General features: G+C 38.3%; 1 protein-coding gene across 2 annotated transcripts in view; it reads right to left on the bottom strand.

Moving 5' to 3' along the window:
- The window catches only part of LOC125462796 (ATP-binding cassette sub-family A member 13-like), a 264956-nt gene that overhangs the window by 89862 nt on the left and 155705 nt on the right, over positions 1-19389 (bottom strand). For both annotated transcript variants that reach the window (XM_059655541.1, XM_059655542.1), the window contains 7 exons: positions 12143-12455; positions 10422-10536; positions 9016-9345; positions 7913-7982; positions 5174-5308; positions 2217-2369; positions 951-1149 (listed from right to left, as the gene is read on the bottom strand). In XM_059655541.1, the coding sequence (XP_059511524.1) occupies positions 951-1149; positions 2217-2369; positions 5174-5308; positions 7913-7982; positions 9016-9345; positions 10422-10536; positions 12143-12455 (1315 nt within the window). The remainder of the gene's footprint in view (positions 1-950; positions 1150-2216; positions 2370-5173; positions 5309-7912; positions 7983-9015; positions 9346-10421; positions 10537-12142; positions 12456-19389) is intronic.

Genomic DNA, 19389 nt, shown 5'->3' with positions numbered 1-19389 from the left:
GACCAAACCCCCTCAAATATATTAATAAGATTGCCTAGACCCTAACATTTTCTTACCTTAAAGGTAAGGGTAAGCTTTGTTCCTGATGCAATTAGATTGGTCAAACTTTTTGACTTTAAGCAAAACACATTACTTTTACACTTTAGTTAAAATGCAGATAAAATAAAAATAAAAAAGAATTGCCTTAACTGTAACTGTCAAAATAATATATATTATTAACTACTACTAATTAACTGTTCCAATTTAGTAACATGCCGTAAATATACCTTTGGCAAAGGCAAATTCAATAAAATAGATTGCCTCACATGCAATTCTAACAGCAGGAGCAGAACCCCAGATTTTAGCTGTAACAGAGAGAGGAATAAGAGCTTCCACATCTATCATCAAGAAACCAGCAACTGCAAAAAGCTAAAATGAAAATTCCTGGTTCTGTGGAAGATTGACCCTACCCATTCAGGCTGCTTCTATTGTCCCAAATTTAAAAAAACCCAAGGCCTCACAAGTTGCTTACTTTATTGGACATCAGCAGTCTGCCCAAAACCTCTGTCTCAATTTTTCTTCATTAAACAAAAATGACAAAATACGCCTCTTAAAGCCATGATATCATCACAGTTTACAATAAAATTAACTCCTCAGTTCGGTTAAGTAAAAACGTCTATCTGGCTTATTTCTTCATATAGCTTGAGACATAGTCAAGAACCTCTTTTGAAAGTTTTAAATTCTACTGCAACCAACCTCAGAAATGAAAAGGGAGTAATTTGGTTATCCACTCGGCTTCATAGGTAACACTACAGAATTGTCTGAAAAATGAGCATTTGTTGAATAAATGAGTTAATTTAATGACTGATGAAACTTTATTGTCAAATGCAAAGCTCAAAACAGGACAGAATTCATTTTTTTAATTGCCATTTATTCTGAGCTCAATCAATACATTCCATCGCATCACTTACATAGTTGTTGTCTTGCCTGCTCCATTGGGTCCTAATATTGCAGTAATTTCTCCTTCATAGAAATCAAGGTTTAAGTCTTTAACAGCCACTTTTCCTCTGCGTTTAAACTCTTTGGTGAGCGACCTTAAAGCAACTCCAATATTCAAACTGGGAGGTGTCATTTCTTTCCCAGACAAATCTATAGATTTGAATGGGTCTCCTATTGAAAGGAATGAACAGATAAAATATCTGCTGTAATTTCACACCAGAAACCTTTTTAGCCCTGGATTTCTGATGCTGGCTTATAATCCACAGTTCAAGATCCCTTACCACACAAATCTATCTATTACATCTGGAAATTATTAATTTAGCATTGCCCAAGTAATTCAGTTCAATTTACCATTCTATTTTCTACCTTTTCCAGCATCCTGCCAGCGTGGTAAATATACATTAGTAACTATTGATGGCAATCTCATTCTTACTGACAGAGCCGGGTTTGAAGAATATTACCTCCTAAACTTATTTTAAATATTTTTCTGATATCGTCTCATGAAAACCGAGAATGAAATATATAACTGGAACAAATTTCAGTATCTGACACGGTTTAGAAATCAGATGGCCTGAGTGTGTGTAAATGTCTCGCTTCAAAAAGAAGCTGGTAATAATTCCAATGAAAAGAAAACTGTTAATACACATGATTAATAGCCAGTACACCAATCCTTAGAATTTACAGCTACTCTCAACGTTCACCATATTTATTTGTTTGAAATTGTTACAATGACAGGTCAGAATCCTAAAATACATTTTTAGCCCTGGATTTCTGATGCTGGCTTATAATCCACAGTTCAAGATCCCTTACCACACAAATCTATCTATTACATCTGGAAATTATTAATTTAGCATTGCCCAAGTAATTCAGTTCAATTTACCATTCTATTCCTGAAAAGGAAAACTACCAATAAGTATGTTGCCAGATTGCAAACTCACCTCCTAATGACATTGATTTTAGATAATATGCTTGAAAATAAAAACAAGAAGAGTGCAAAACATTCTTTTTATTCAGTTGTGGGATGTGGGCATCATTGACTGGCCAGCAGTTCTTGGTGGGCAAAGGAATGTAAGCACACAAGGGAACATATATGGACAAATGAAAGATTTTTCGAGGATTGTTCTGCTGAAGGGGATTTTGAATTAAGGCAGATGCAACAGAAAACTAACTTTTCCAAATCTTTAAATAGATTATCAAAACAAAAGAAAAATGAAGTGCTCAAAGCATTCAAATCTTACCTTTAACATTCATTTGCTGATTGTAGCAATCAAGATTTTGGGCCCAATAACCTTCTCCAATCTTTCTGTCAAAGCGCTTGGCACAATCACACAAGGTTTTCCAATACAAACAGGTAAAGGGGAAATACCAAGGCTTCCGAGATCCATATTTACCTAAAATTTGATTGTTAAAGTGAAAAGTAATGCAGCAATAATTTATAGATTACAAAGTACAAATACTGATACAAATCCATAAATACATTCATTGCCAATTCCTTAAATAGCACCTTACTCATGAAAATCTGTTTGAAACAGAGAGGAGAGAGAAAAGAACATTAGAATGAGTCACTATTGCCTCAGAGATTTCAAGTAATGGGAAGCACAGTCAGATTGCTATGCTGTTCCCTACTTTCCCATTAGGACTGAATTCTATGTCAGTAGCAGAGAATTCATATCCCCTCCTCCAGAAATACAGAACTCACCAGAAATCAAGTAGTTATTTTGTGGTGTAGGATTGTCAGGAAACGTCAAACCATATCCTCTTTTACAGCAGTGTGTACTGTATTCTGTGATTTAAAATGTCCAGCAGCGTTTCTAGACAGTAAGAAAGCTCCTATGATAGTGGAAGCATGCAAGATAAGTAGCAATCGGTTACGGTGGCAGTCGGTTAAGGGTTAATGTGCCGTGTGGGTAGGGTGCTAGTGCTAAAGTACCAGATGGCTACAGTACTAGACAACTGATGGAGATCTAGGGTATTTGGGGGTCACAGGGGACGTATTTTGTGTCTAAGGTCACGTAGTGGGTTCTAGAGGTGTCACGTTTAGCAGGGAAGCACGTTGTTGAAAGAGATTGCCAACCGGGAGGAATAACACCATGAGGAAGAGTGTGACAGCTTCACCGGCATGAGAGGGAGCTTTCAGCTATGGAAGTGGAAGGCCTAGTGGGTCTGGCAGGGTGGCGATATTGGATCTGGTTGGGGAGGGGGGGAAACTGGGGGGCTGTGGTTGTTGGGTTTGGTTGGTGTATCAGGTCTGTCAGAGAGCGAGCTGTTGGTGCCAGGGCTGGCACAGAGTGAGGTTGCATGTGCTGGGTCCAGCAAATGGTGAGGGAAGGGGTCAAGACCAACAGGAGTCAAGACAGTGGTAGTGGTAGGATGCCATGGTCAGGTTTGAGGTAAGGGGTGGAATTGTCTTGACTAGGGACAGTGTAGGGAGAGTGGCTGTCAGGGTCTTGGTGTATAAAGAGTTTGGGAGGTGTAGTGGAAGTCAGAAGGAGAGGGTTGATGGGGGACTGCTGTGTTTCAGTCAGTCAGGTCAATAACTATTCAGGAGTTAGATTAGGTTTTAATTGTCTAACTTTTCCTGGGGAACTATTAAATAAACAGAAGGAGAATTCTCCAGAATTTCCACCTTTAATGGATCCTTTTGAAGGGATCAACTGTGACTGGTATTCCACATGATCCTGAGACAAACACCAATGCGCCCTGCTCCAATGACTATATGGATATTGGAATTGTCAGCCATTATGTTACTTTATACAACTGATACAAATGTTTGTTTTACTGTCCAATTAATGATTATTGAATTAGATGTTTTAATGATATCGTAAAATATACGGTGTTTAAGGTACACACATGGATTTTCATAAATCATTGTCACATACACGTGCAGCAAATTAATGCACATTATATTAAAGAGAATACAACTGCAGAAATTGAGAGATGGCTAGAGGGAATCAAAAAAATAGCTGCTTTTAAACTAGAGGGATGTGGACATAGATATATGCTAGGATCTCTTCTATTTTCAAATTATAGAAACAATAGAGTAGCAGATACAGCTCAATGCAGACAAATGTGAAATCGCATGTTTTGGGACAAATGGGGAAATAATAAATATTAGAGAAGGAATATTTTAATAGAGTAGAGGAATTAAATGATCTCTACAAACAACAACATGAATATATCTGGATAAGTCAATAGTTGGGCTATAGTTTGAATATTACATGCAGTTCTGATCATGGCATTTTCGGAAAGATATTAGTTTCATTGAAATGGTATAAAGCTGATTTGGAATGCTACCAGGATCAGAAGCTAAACAGTATTCTGGAAATGCCAAATTATCTCAGCCTTTCAGAAGATAGTCAGTGTTGTAATCTGCACCAAGAAAGAATCAATTCAAGATCATTTTTATGAAGTCTGACGAAGATATTGAAAGATATTTTTTACACAAAATACATAATCATTTAATCAAGAATTGCTAACCAGTTGCTTTACAACTGGTTACTGAGACAGAATATGGAAGTGTTTGTTTATGAATTTTAAATCTCACTAGTTGGGAGGACATCAAGAATGCAAGCATGGAAGTTAGTGAGCCCTGTAGGATTTTCTATCCATCAATTTTAATGAACAGAATATACTGCAGAATTCTGTAGTCTCTGCGACACAATTTTAAAGCTAGCTGTGCACCGGATGTGTGATTTCATAAAATTTACTTGCAGAATGCATTCTCTTAATGGGATCTCAATAAATATTTGAAAAATTATATAAACATGTGTGTGGAGAAAAATAGTTTTGTACTAATGTTGCAGGTTTCAATGCAGAATTCACAGTGGCACATATGGGTTCGATCTGTCAAACAATTCTGCAAGCATTTTGCACTCAGTTGTTTGCAACACAAATAAGATTTAGCAAACACTAATGTGTGCATAGTACAATAGCCTTTAATTGAAGTTGCCTGCAGAGTTTTAATAGAAATTCCTCATTGCAGTTGTTAGAAGAAAATAACTTGCAAGTTAAAAATTCCTTAAGTAATAGTCCAGATCATCTTAACAGATAACAAGGAGCCCTTATCTTCATTTATTCTAATGCACATTCCTCAATAAAAATATCTTCCCCTAATTATACAGTGGCAATTAGAAATGTTGAAAGAATAATTCAGTAAAAAATAATCATCATGGAGAAAAGAAATTGATTTACATACCTGGGAAGACATTGTGGAGATACCAGCCTAGTACAAAGTATATCACTGAATCGATGACCATCATCCAGCAAATCCAGGCAAAAGACACATTGTCCCCATCTCCAGGGGCATCATACATGTTATTCCACTGGATTCCTAAAAGAAATCCAAAGTAAATAAAACAAGATGTAAATACAGCAGCATCTAGAACCGGTAATAGTTAATATGAGTTCAATGAAACACAACTTCAAATCCATTTTGATCTAAATCAACGCAAATCCAGAATCACTTGTTTAAAATCTTTTGCAGCAACAGCATTTACATTTCAATGCTCTGACCTGCAAGATTCTTCATGGTATTCAGATAAATCATGCACAAACAGAAATATATTACCCAACATAATTTATAAATATTTCCCAACAACTAGGTAAGTGGAGAGATAATGGGAACTGCAGATGCTGGAGAATCCAAGGTAACAAAGTGTTGGGCTGGATGAGCACAGCAGGCCAAGCAGCATCTTAGGAGCACAAAAGCTGACGTTTCGGGACTAGACCCTTCATCAGAAAAGGGGGATGGGGAGAGGATTCTGAAATCCGCTTCCCCTTCTCTCCCTATTTATTTCAGAATCCTCTCCCCATCCCCCTTTTCTGATGAAGGGTCTGGGCCCAAAATGTCAGCTTTAGTGCTCCTAAGATGCTGCTTGGCCTGCTGTGTTCATCCAGCCCCACACTTTGTTACCTAGGTAAGTGGACAGAGCATTACTACATAAATCAGTGTTACAGTCACTTGGAATAAAAATTATTCTGTTTGTCAATTTTCAAGTTTTGTTTAATTTGTAAATACCATACTAACATTAAGAAAAATTTTGCTAGTCACACAAACCAACAACATTTTCCCAAAGACATACAATGATAGGGGAAGCATTATGAAACATTACTAGCTACTGTATTAGGACAGTACAAAAGGACTTTACTTTTTAACAATATTCAATGCTCACAAGTCATGGCATTTTCCTATACCCATGTGTGAAGGAAAACTATGGATCTAGCAATGCAATATAATTTAAATCATTGTATTAGTGAATGTGAAAGGATGGCTGAGATTTATTTCTGCTTCTATCATCATGCATCCATAATAAATCTTAGGGATTCTTCCAAGTTTCATTGTCAATGCCTGACTAAAGACAGACATTAGTGGACCTCCGGTTAAACCACCATCAGTTGTCTCTCTCTCTTATGACAGACTAGTTCTATGATTTGGGAAGACTATAGAAACTTTACCTTTTGTCTTACAAATGAGAGAAAATGCATCGCTAAACAACCAACATTCAACCGCAAAGGTTAATAGGAATATCAGATACTAGATGTGCATAATTTTCACTGCTACTTCCTTACACACATAGGAAATCAATGCATGCTGAGTTAATTGGAGCTTATGATGGCTTTAACAAATGACAATGTTTTTTGATAAACATGTTTTTTTTTCAGACCATATGTATCAGAAGCCAACCAAGGCCTAGCTAAAAATCATTATCGTTTGAAAGTCTTTTATTTCTTGATTACATTGCTCCTAATTCAATAGTCAGTGCTAAAAAGACAGTAGTATTGTTCGTAATGGATAAACTACCATCATAGTTTAATAGAAATCAACTCAGATAAAATTTCAAAAACTTCAAAATGAGCATCACACGTATGCCAGGATATTTCAACTTTTTGAAACAAAAATAGAAATTGCTGTAGAGATTCAGCAGGTCTGACAGTATCTGTGGAGAGAAGACATAGGATTTGAAGTATTAGTTTGAAATTCTTTCCACAGAAGCTGCCAAACCTGCAGAGTTTCTCCAGCAATTTTTTTTTTCTGTTTCAGATTTCCAGTAACTGCAGTTCTTTGTTTTATTTAAAAACATTTTTCTGCCTACAAGTGCCAAAAATATTATTGCGTTACTGACATTTAAAGAAGCTTATTATTAAAAAGAACCTGTTTTAGGAAGATGACTATTTAAGTGTGAAATTCAGAGATCCAAATTTATTCCTTCAATAAAGGTGGGGAATTACAAAGACTACGAAACTGCACGAAATATTGACATGTTCATTTCTTGTGAGGTCTGTTCATAATATTTACCTCAATATCACTTTAATATTCAGAACACAGTTGTTAAACATCTCAAAGGAAACACAGGGTGTTCAAGATGTAAGTAAACAGCCCATCTTCTGGTGGTGCATTAATGAAGTTGTGCTGATCATTCAATATTTCTTTTGCCCTCATCACCAATAATTCACATTCATGGAGCACTCCCAATGCAGAATAACTGCTTACCCAGGCATACAAATTAACTTGGTGCAGCAAGCAGAAGAAACTTTAGGAGATAGTGGTCAAATTCAAAGACAAGGGTTTCTTTAGACTTTTTGAAAAAGTAGAATGGGTAACAAGGCAACTTTGGGAGAAATGCAAAGACCAGGGAAGACCACATTCTGATTGTGATAAGGAAGAACAGAGGAGACAAAAACTATCCACTGACTATGAATATCAATCACAAAGATGTTGGCCAGTCAGGTCAAGTGACTACCTTCAAATGTAAATACCTATATTGCATTATTTGGTCTCTATTTGTTTTAAATATTTTACCCAGAATTCAGTTTCTTCCCTGCAACAGCCTTTTCTAAATGACAATATGCTGCAAATATTAGTAAAACTCAGTTTATCATTTTATATTTTCCATGGCTTTTATCATCAGAATTTCATATTTTATGAATTTCTTACCTGTTCCAATACCTTCAAAAAGTGTGATAATATATGATCCCTGGCTGAATGCAGTTGGACACAGGAGGCACTAGATAGGATTTAGAATTCGAAAAGCATTAGTTGGAGTTTAAAGTAATAATAAGGCTCATTTAAACACTGGGACCACAATTATTGCCAGTTCCTCAACTTACTATGGCCCAATCTGCCAGCATGACAAACGAATAATGTAAATGTATCAGAATATTTACACAGAATTATATTGGAATTACAAAGTGAAACCAGGCCATTCATCTTAAAATGCTGATAACTGTATCATTTAACTACTTTCCTAAATTCATTCACGATCATTTCCACTGATAATCTGTTTAAATAATAACATGTGTTTCTATTCAACCACTACGAATGTACCTTCGATAGCCTGAAAACCCACTGGGCGAAAATATTTTGTCTGTTCACTGTCCGGCCTCCGAAAACTATCCATTCCTCTTATAATTCCTTATTCTATTCCTGTCCACCCCATTTGAACTAAGCCCCTTTTAGGAGATTTAGGTACCTGCCTGACTCAATCATGAACGTCATTGGTACTTGTACAGCAAGGCTCTGTGATACATTTAGGACCAAAATGGCATTTTTGGATATCAGTGTAACAGGCCATCTGCCGTGGCCTCTCCATTCAGTAAATGTAATGAAGAAGGGGAGTTTCACAATGACAGATTTTAAACATATTCTGAACCAAGAGAATCAAGACTGCTTCCAATGCTGCAGACCTCTCCCATACCCAACCCCCAACCCACCTTTCCCATCAGCAAGATCATGTAAAAAATACCTCATACTTCTAAATTTAAAACCCTTCACTCTAGATCTTTCAATCACTAAAAACAAATACTATCCGCTCTAGCCCATCATTTTACAATTTTGATGATTCCGTCACATCTCTCATGATTTACCTTGCATTCAGCAAAGGGGACCCAGCTTGTTTTTCCTAGATTTTTTTTGTATTTCTAACTTTGTTAAACGCAGAACACAGAAGTATTTTCTCTCAGAATATTAATTTGTTTCAATCACACGAGCAATTGCTTCAAAACAAACATAGCACTGCAGAATAAGCCTGTTCTACTTACAATCAGAATCTGGCTGGAGAAGTTGAGTTGATTCTGTACAGCCACAAGGACCATATAGGGAAAGAAGGTAATGATGTAGATCAGGCAGGCACTGAGAGCTGCTGTATTAGCATGGCTAAAGAAGGTGGCAATCAGGTAGCTCAGCGCAATGACAGATACTCCAAAATCCAAAAGAAAGAGGAAAATGATGAATCCATTACTGTTTGGAAGTATTTCGCTGGCTTTCAAAATAATGGTGATGAAGGCACTGCTCAAAATCAGGATAAAGAAAGTGTCCAGAAACCAGACCATAAAATGAACTATTGGCTTCACTCCCAGCATCTTGGTGTACTATAGGATAGAAAATACACTATTAGAGACCTCTGAACATTTACGCTTTGTTATATTTAAATTGTTTCACACGTAGCAAATAGCAAGTAACAATTGCTTCTTTAATTTCAACCTAATATTTGCTTAGAAGTATTAAAATGGTGACATAAGCTGGGATTTAATGGGGAAGGAGTGGCCTCACACTAACTGGAAAGTGAGAAATGAGCCTACCTTTGCATTCCTGAAGGACACAATCTTTTCTGACATTGCTAAAACAGATAATTTGTAACTTTCATGCAACTTCCCTGATGCAGAATATCATCTTGCAGAGCTGCTAGCCATTCAGGGGGATGGTAGCCCCTCAGTACCAGCAGTGCTGCTGGGAGTGCTGGCCACTGTTGGGACTGCAGCCAGTCTCAATCCAGCTGGCAACGGAGTCTGGGGAAAAAGACTATAACCCAGGGATAGTGAACAGAAGAAACAAGAGCAGGAGTAGGCCATTCTACCCTTTGAGCTTTCAGCATACCAGAGTAAAACAATAGCAGGAGTGTGAAGAGGCTCTTAAGTTGCTAGTACTTAGCATTAAATTTTGTTTACATACTAGGCCAATAAGTGGCATGCAACAGGCTTCCAATTTCCTCTTCTGACGAGGCAAAAAGTACAAAGTATTCCACAAAACATGAACAATAGTAATGACGAATGGCCAAGCTTAACCCCTTGAAAGACAGTTGTCAACAGTCAGCCAATGCTGCCTGATGGGATATATATGCTTATATGGCTAACGCCTGTTTCAAAAGTCACATCTTGTTGATTTGAAAGATGGCTTACTTACAGGTGGGGAAATTTGCAGAATCAGGCAGTCAAAACTGTGCCCAGTAAATGTTCCGCCCAATATGCATTTGTCCCAATAACAACAGGCACAAAAGTAATCAGGCTTCAGCCCTTCCCCAAGACATCCCTGAGAAGTATCTCCATGCATGCCCTACATTTCTTTAAACTCCATCAGCACATTCACTGTGCATGTTGCACTAAAATTTTAGGTCACCTCATTCAATTCCGGATATCTCATACCAGGAACTATTTGTGTCTTTAATTACCTCTTCCAGTCGAAGTTCTTTCTCAAACACAAGGTTACGCACCATGGAAGCCACAGAAATCATCCATGCAAGCATCATTAATAATGGGAAAAAGAAGGCAGTGTTGTTGAGAAACCTGTCAGGAAAGGTTGTGTAAGTATGATTAAATGATCCAGTAAGCTTTACAAGAATGTTGTAAATAAACCCAAACACAATGGTCTGGGAGCATTTCAGAATTTGCATGAACAGAAGAAAAACCAATATGCTCTTCTTCTTCTGTAAAACTGAAGGGGGCTATTTTACACGCAATGCAACAGTTGGGTACAGCTACTAGTGACTAGAAAATCCTCACCATATGATGAAGAACGGTTATTTTTCATTGAGAATTGAAAGATTTTGTAAATACAACACTCTGTGTTTCATGCATATGGTAGAAAAACCAAACATTCCTGGGTATGTGTATCACAGCTAATTGTAGGCCGAATCTCCCTCTATTCCAATCAAAATAGGGACTATTTATGTTTTTCGTTAGCCATGGAAACCATGCTCCAAAATATCAAGGCTCCTTTCACTTGTTTCTCGCATCATCCTTTGTTGTGTTTAAAATCTCTTATTTTTCACAAGTTAAAACAATACTGCAATATTTTCATCGTGCAAGAAGGAAACTCAATGGAAAGAGAACAAAATGCCTTTAAAAATCGGTAATTTTTGAATGATTCAGTCAGTCACACAAAATTTTTACAAAAGCAGAGTACAAAGGAGCTGGAAATCTTAAATCAAAGAATGTCAGAAATATTGAGAGGCTAGGTAGCATCTGTGGCCAAAGAAATAGATTATTTTTTCAGATCTGTGACCTTTCATCAGAACTGAGTAGAAACGGCTCTATGAAAAGTCACAGACTGAAACCTTAACAAAGATTTCCACTTGCAGGTGTAAAGGCTAGGTGTTTGCTCACTCCAAGTTGCCTCCAATTATAATGGGAGGTGCTGAGTGGAGGCATTAGGCATGCCACATGTTTTTAAGCCAATTGAGACACTAAAGTGGCTAAATAAAGTGGCTTAAATGCCTCAGCCTGCCTTCACTCTTAGTTTAATCTTGGCAGGAGGAGGGCCACGCCAAGTGGGTAGCCCTGCAATTTTAACAGTGAGACTGGTACCTTGCAAGGCAGGTTAGGGGGCTCCTCATCTCTGAGTCATCTCTGCCCATCGCAGGCACTGTCTCCCCCAACACAGACATAATACCCTTTAATTCCATCTACTTAGCTTCTCAAACCCAGGCCCCCAGGCCCCTTGCCAGACTTGTTTCAGTGATACTCCAAATTTAAACAAAATCTGGCCTCCACTGGCTTGACATTGTGTCTGTAGTCCCGACAGTGGGGCACACGTGAATCTCGAACTTCTGAGACTGCAGAGCTGTTGGCCAATCCAGCTGCCTGGCACCTCTTTAAGGTGGATGCCCTGCCAAGATGGGAGTAAAAGACTCACTTTCAGCAATTAACGTTAAAACACCACAGGGTAGCTAGCTTTATAACGTACACACTCTACGCCAATATTTAAGCCGAAGAAGCCATGGAAAACATGGCACCTTGTAACAGCCAGCCATTTACTTTTCTCCCTACAAATGTTGTAAGGCCTGAGATGTAATTCCAGCATTTTCTGCTATAATTCCAGGCTACATCCTTGTTTATGGTATTGAAAGTTTTCCATATCGCAATCTAGATTTTCTGTGTTCTATGAACTTACTGATCACTGATGTGGCAGGGAAATGGCATTGCTTGGATCTGTATTGCAGGGTTGGGGATATCTTGACCAATGTGAAACTGAATGATCGCTCGCTCAATCATATCTTGCAACGGAAGAAAGACACGATTATAATAGAAACTCCTTGTTGGCAAATTTTGGGGGTGAGATTTCCATTTGGGATTTTCCAGTTGATCAGTCGGCATACTGTGCAGAATGTCTGTCCTAATAGTGTAGCTCAAAATAGTTGGAAGTGAGGAAGACAATGATCGTGCCCCTCTTGAGGTGTTGCTATCATCAACATCGAACAATATACCTATAAAAATAGGAAAATAATTCATATCTATTATAGAGAAGTTAAAGGTTTTTTTCAGAACAGTAATGGCAACACTAATTTATTTTAATCTGGATAAAAATTATTCTGGATACATATTACTTGGAGTGATGTGCACTTAAACAATTGCAATATCAAAATAATGAATCCTTTCGGTGCTCAGGTACTTAGGAATATAAGCATTTTGATCATTTTTAACTGCCATCTTTAACTAATTCTCCCTTGAAAAGTATGCAGAACACAGTTGAAAACCAAGCAGTGCTTCAATCATTGATTTGATGTCAGGAATGATCTGTAACTGAGTGAACGCCATCCAATGAAACCTGACCTTCACGTAAAAATACTCATATGTGCACATCAGTTATTGCACTCCTGAGTGCAGTTTTCACATACAAGGAGAAAGAGCTTATTGCAGCAGGTGGAGAGAAACACTTGGACGTCACTTAGAACATGCCAAAAATTTTTAAAATTTGTTGCTTGAGGGACTAAGAGGAAAGTTGTTGCTCTTCCTCGATTTACAAAACCCTCAGTCAAATTGCATAACTGAGTCTAAACTGAGAGCACGAATCCCTATTTGCATCGATCCTCCCAGGCTTATCCTGCTATCTGTCTCAATGGGAATGCTCACACAGCTACATACACATGGTACAATGCACAAAGGATTTTTCAATTCTCCCACATCCATATGTAAAGTGGCAATGATAAGTAAATTATTTTCATCTCAGTGATAGACAATGATAAAAAAATCTTCAAAATAGTGAGATTTTCCATCTCAGTCACAATTAAAAGGCACAAAGGTAATGCATAATATAGCAAATTGACAGGGCTTTCAATTCTATGATTTTAGAGTTTGGCAAATGACAGAAGGGTATGAACAATAACAGCAGATTACTACAAACTGGGTTAAGTAGCTGATCTTACTGCATTTAGCAACAATAGCAATAGGTACTGAACAGACTGATAAATCAACTTTATCAGTGCAAAAAAAGTCTCGAGATACTTAATGGAAAATGTGACACCAAGATAAGGATGGAAATGTTATAAGGGAACAATTTGTTTAAGCTGAAGATCACACTTTTGCTATGCTATCCTGATTAATTCTTTTCAGTATCAGTGGTGCATTGTTAAAAAAAATGTTTCATTCGAGAATCTAGAAAATGCAATGTGTCATCTCTGTCATTTCCCTATTTAATGTTGGGGAATTCACAAAATTTGTCTGAATATTCCAGAATGTTGATATTAATTAATGCAGTAACCAAATATTATTGCAAATGATTCACAACATCTATTGCACAATTAAAGAAAACTAAAAGTATTTGTTTTTCTAGCTTTCTTTATTAATCTCCTCTGCAGCCACTTTATGAAAATCAGTTCTAAAGTAATACAAACCTCAAATAATCATGACTGTTCACTTTCAATGGATGTCTATGCTCTACAAAATACATTTGACTGACCATACAGGCTGCACAATGTAAAATGGTGATATGTTTGTGTAATTTTGCAGTAACTTTCCATATAAAGGATCAAGAACTGAAGGGCAAAAATTTAAAGTGAATTGCAAAAGGAATAAGTGTGATATGGGGAAAGAAGAACTTTCACAAGACAAGTGGTTTGGGTCTGGGATGCACTGTCTGGAATTGTGGTGCAGGCAGGTTCAACTGAGACACTCATGAGAGCATTGGATGATTACTTGGATAGAAAAATGTGTAAGGGTATGGTGAAAAAGCAGAAAACTGGCATTAGACAATGAAGTGTGAGGCTGGATGAACACAGCAGGCCAAGCAGCATCTCAGGAGCACAAAAGCTGACGTTTCGAGCCTAGACCCTTCATCAGAGAGCCTCTCTGATGAAGGGTCTAGGCCCGAAAAGTCAGCTTTTGTGCTCCTGAGATGCTGCTTGGCCTGCTGTGTTCATCCAGCTTCACACTTTATTATCTTGGATTCTCCAGCATCTGCAGTTCCCATTATCTCTGATCAGTGAAGTTCATTTGAACAGCCGATGCAGATAAGATAAGCCAAATAGCCTCCTTCTGTGCCGAAAGAATTTTGATTCTGAGGTTAAAATAGCAAAAACATTTTGGGTTGAAACTGCCTGGTCCTGTGATAACAGGCTTAGAGCTAGAAACCTAAAGAAGATAAAAGGGGATAAGGACAGCCCCTCTGCGCATTCCTATAGCCAGGGAATTTGCCCAAGAGTGAGCTGGTGGTCGGAGACAGACAGTCAAGTAGCCTGATTTAAAGGCCCGTTTAAATGCAGCCATGCCAGCATTCTGCTATCAGCTTAGTATTCCCACCACATGCAGAGTCTGCCTATTCAACGATGGAAAACTGTAGGAACATCAAATTAAAGGTTCTATAGCCCATTGATGGGACCTTGCATAAAAGGCACGATCCAGTGGCAGCGTTTCCCCAACATCCTGATGGGCTTGTTCATGATTATTTCTCTACTAATGAGGATGCCAGCAAGGGCTCCTCTCGTTGAGGTGCCTTCATGTTCCCTATATTCCAGTGTCCTCTCCTTCCAGTGGAACTGCCAAGGTTACAGAGCTGCTAATCCTCTGATTGAACCTGCAGCTTTGACAGTTGCCAACTGCCCTTAACGGGTAGTAAGTATCGAAGCAGCCAACTTACAAATGTCCTGGGGGATGCTGGGGAATCCCTGAGTGAATCTCATTCCTAGCAATTGTAGGTTTGGGAAATTAATTTTGCCTCCTGTCAGGGCCCTAAAACTCACGAAAAAAACTAGCGTTCTGACTATACATGAAAAATAAAAATGTTAAAAATATGCACCTGTCATGTTCTTTATGTAATGTAAAGTTAACGTAAGAATGTTTCTGTGACAAGTGATAGAATTTGATAGATTGAGTTCTTTGTGGATGAAAAATGCAAGACTTTTGGAGATTCAAGTTACAAGAATCTGCAATGTTTTATTTTATTATGAAAATTATGAAAATATTATAAATACTGTATGTTATAGCAAATTAATCAAAGATCCACTTTAAAACCTAATAGGAACAGTGTGTTTCAAGATCATCTAAACTAATTAGCAGGACATGTGTCGAATTGAAAGGAACTTTGTAAAAAAAGTTATAATAAAAGAGAGCAGAGGTGCAATAGAGTAAGGTAAGATAAATTTGCCATGATCTTAGCAGACAATAGGACTGCTCCCTCATTAGACAGAGAAGACTTGTGGTGGTTTAATCTGAAGGTCACCATGCCTCAGGCGAGTGCGACCAGACGGAGCAGAAAAGAATAATCAGAAGAATGCAGCAGAAATTAGAATTAAAATAAGTCGTAGTGATAAAAACAGTCAAAGCTTAAGGCTGTTTATCTACCTAACTGGAGAACTGTAACAATGTACATGAGTTAAAGGCACGAATGGAAACAGCTGTGTATGACTTGACAGCTATTACAGACACAAGGTCGCAGCGTGACTGGCACTGGAAAGTCCAATATTTAAGGATATTCTATGTTCCATAAAAACTGGTAAAATGAGGAGGAATACTGTTGTTAATAAGAGAAGCATCAGTGCAGTGGTGTGCAGCAATCTAGGTGCAATAGATTGTAGAGTGCAGCAGGGACTGTTTATTACATTGTACACACACCTGAGAACATCTAGAAATGTAGGATTCTGTAAGATTAAGAGACTTCATAGTTTAGGATACCCTAAAGTAGAATTTCAAACTTAGCTTGAGGGAGAACAAATAGGTCTCAAACCAATGGCCACAACTGAAAAGAAGGCAATTGCAGAGGAAGCAGAAAGAGTTGTGTAAAACAGCCTAGGATAATAGACTCAGAGGAAGATCAGTGGACAGGCAGTGGCAAATATTTAAACAGACAGTTCAATACGCTTAGCAGAACTTATCCTCATCAAAAAGAACTTGAAGAGAAGGATGAAGCACCCATGATTAACAAATACATTCAGGGAGAATATCGAATTAAAACTAAGGCATTTAAAGTGAGGAAGGCTAGTTATAGAGTTACACAGCACTGAAACAGACTTTTCGGTCGAACCAGTCCATGCCGACCATAATCCCGAACTAAAGAGTCCGATCTGTCTGTGCTTGGCCCATATCCCTCTGACCATTTCTTATTCATGCACTTATCTAAATGTCTTTTAAACAGTGCAACTGTACCCACATCCACCAATTCCTCTGGAAGGTCTTCCTCCACATGAGCCACTCTTTGTGTAAAAATATTGCCCCTCTTGTCTTTTTTAAAATCTTTCTTCGCTCACTTTAAAAATATGCCCCAAAAAAACATTGTAGGTCAAAGGAATGGAAAGCTTTGAGGAACCATTTAAAACACAAATAAAAATGGGAGAAAATTGATGATAGAAGTAAAATGTAACAGTATAATAACAGAGGCCCTCCATCAGCGTACAGTGGATACCATCTTGCATAACTATACAGTGGATCTCAGTTCTCACTCAATAACGTAGACAATTTTCATTTCCTATAGAAACATATAGCGGAACACAAATATTTCCAACACTAATTTTGTACTCTTACAGAAAAGACATTTTAATAATCTTCCCCGGTGCTTAAATGAAGTTCTTTCCTATTAACTTTCATGCTTCGATAGCATGATTCAATGTAGCTTGAAACATGGGCACGGAGAATGTGCTGTCATTTATTTAAGGGGTTGTGATTTCAACATCAGTGGCTTTTCATAGTAAGGCTGTCTGACATGGTTTGTTTCCTGGTATTGTGAAGTGCACTGCTTCAGCGGGTCCCAAGGGTACTTAAATGCTGCCATATTGAGAGATGGCCTCAAAGACTGTTCTCATTGCACATGTGTCCCCCCGACAAGACTGCAGGAAAACACTCCCAATGATCTTGGGAGAGTAGGCTATAAAACATTCATGATCTGAATGAAGAGCAAGATTAAGCTTTTCAAAGAGAAGCAGTTAATTGTTCTGAAAGCTTTTGTGGAGGATATAAAGGATGAGGGTGTAGCCAGCCAAAAAGGCCATTCAGTCATTTAACTACTTCAAGGATGATTGGGAGCCGTCAACTCATTTTAAAATTTATTCATGGGATGTGGGCATTATTGGCTAGGTTCGGAACAGTCCCGACCTAAAACAATTTCCTTTTTTAGGATTCCATCCATCACCTTCCATGTCTACTCCTTTCATCACCAATGCCCAGTGACAGCAATACGCATCTTCAACTTTCCTGCTCCTCTGATGCTGCCTGGCCTGCTGTGTTCCTCCAGCTCCGTACTATCTTGCCTCTGACTCCGGCATTTGCAGTTCTTGCTATCTGTGATATATTCCCATGTCAGGATGCTGTTGGCTTGGATAACAATTTGCAGGCTTGATGTCCCAATGCATCTGCTGTTCTTGCCCTTTTAAGTGGTAGAGTTCACTGGTTTAGAAGGTGTTGTCAGAGGAACCCTACTGAGTTCCTGTAGTGCAGCTTGTCGCAGATGCGTATTGCTGTCACTGGGCATTGGTGACGAAGGGAGTAAACATGGAAGGTGATGGATGGAATCCTAAAAAAGGAAATTGTTTTGTCCTGGATTGTGTTGGGCTTTTGTAGTATCGTTTGCCTGGTCAAATGGAAAGTTTTTTCACCACACTGCTGACCATACTCTGCAAATAGTGTACAGGCTTTGGGGAGTCAAGCAATGAGTTATTCAGCACAGAATCCTAACTTCTGACACGATCTTGTACTAATAGCATTTATTTGGTTAGTTCAGTTCAGATCTGGTCAATAGCAATCCCCAAGATGTAGATATTGGGGGAAAATCACTGATGATAGGAACTGCCATCCCAGTCTTCAATTATTAGCTGTGTAGGATTCACTGCCACCCACCTACCACACCTCACCCCCAAGGAGTTAATCCATCGGAGCTGCATCCCTAGTTTTTAAATCATGATGTGTACTTGCTCTGCTATGACACCATAGGAAAAGCAAAGATATACATAACTACTTCAAAATCCAAGTTTGGTAATCTTGAATCTACACATATCACAAGAAGGCTATTTCCTGCATCAGCTTCAAAAAATGACTGCCACCTTATAGGAGGCACCTGCAGACTATACAGGGATGGCTCTTCAAGTGGATAGCAGTTTATCTTTTACACCTCTAATCCTGCCAACCAAAACTGGCTCATTACTTATCCACAGCTAGATCGGACAGGTTATGCAGACTTTGGTTGGAAGGAAAAACAAATTCATCACTCTTCCTGTATGAGGCAACCGCTAAGAAAACAGTCTATATCCAAAGTGATATATCTGAAGATCACCATTTGTACAGTAGGTATCACCTTTGCACTTCATAAATTGTTCAGATTAGTTGCTACTTTTTGTGAAGCAAAGTGAACTGCTGTACCACCTGACATTCATACGAGGTGTGACAACTGTTAGCTATGGCTCAGTTCGGCAGCAAGCTCACTTCTGAGTTAGAAGGTTATGGGCTCAAGACGCACTCCAGGACTGAGCATAAAAATCAATGCTGAAAATCTTTTCTTTTGGATGAAACATTGAACCAAGATTGGCTCTCTCAAGTGAACACAGAAAAAAATCCCGCAGTTTATTTGGAGAAGTGCAGGGAGTTATTTTATGTCTGGTAGGATCAGAATCCCCCTCCATTGTGAAATATGAAAACCATCAGAAAAACAGACATAAGTATTGTGAATAAAAGCCACACCTTCCCATAAACATACACAGGCAGGCTACGCAGAAAGTGGTTAATTCAACTACTACAACAGAATTGATGCAGTTGAGAAACTGGATCATAAACAGTGGTACAGGAGAACACCATCACATTAGTCAATTAAGAAATTGAGATCACCCCAATCATCAAATGTCAGACCACAGCCATCACACAGCACCATCCACTCCTGTTGAGGGGAAAAGAATTCACATCCCCATCAACTTTGAAGCCAGGAATCTCTCACCATGTAATATT

This window comes from Stegostoma tigrinum, chromosome 2 (genome assembly GCF_030684315.1).
Source record: "Stegostoma tigrinum isolate sSteTig4 chromosome 2, sSteTig4.hap1, whole genome shotgun sequence".
NCBI classification, from domain to species: domain Eukaryota; kingdom Metazoa; phylum Chordata; class Chondrichthyes; order Orectolobiformes; family Stegostomatidae; genus Stegostoma; species Stegostoma tigrinum.
This window is presented reverse-complemented; position numbering and strand designations above follow the sequence as displayed.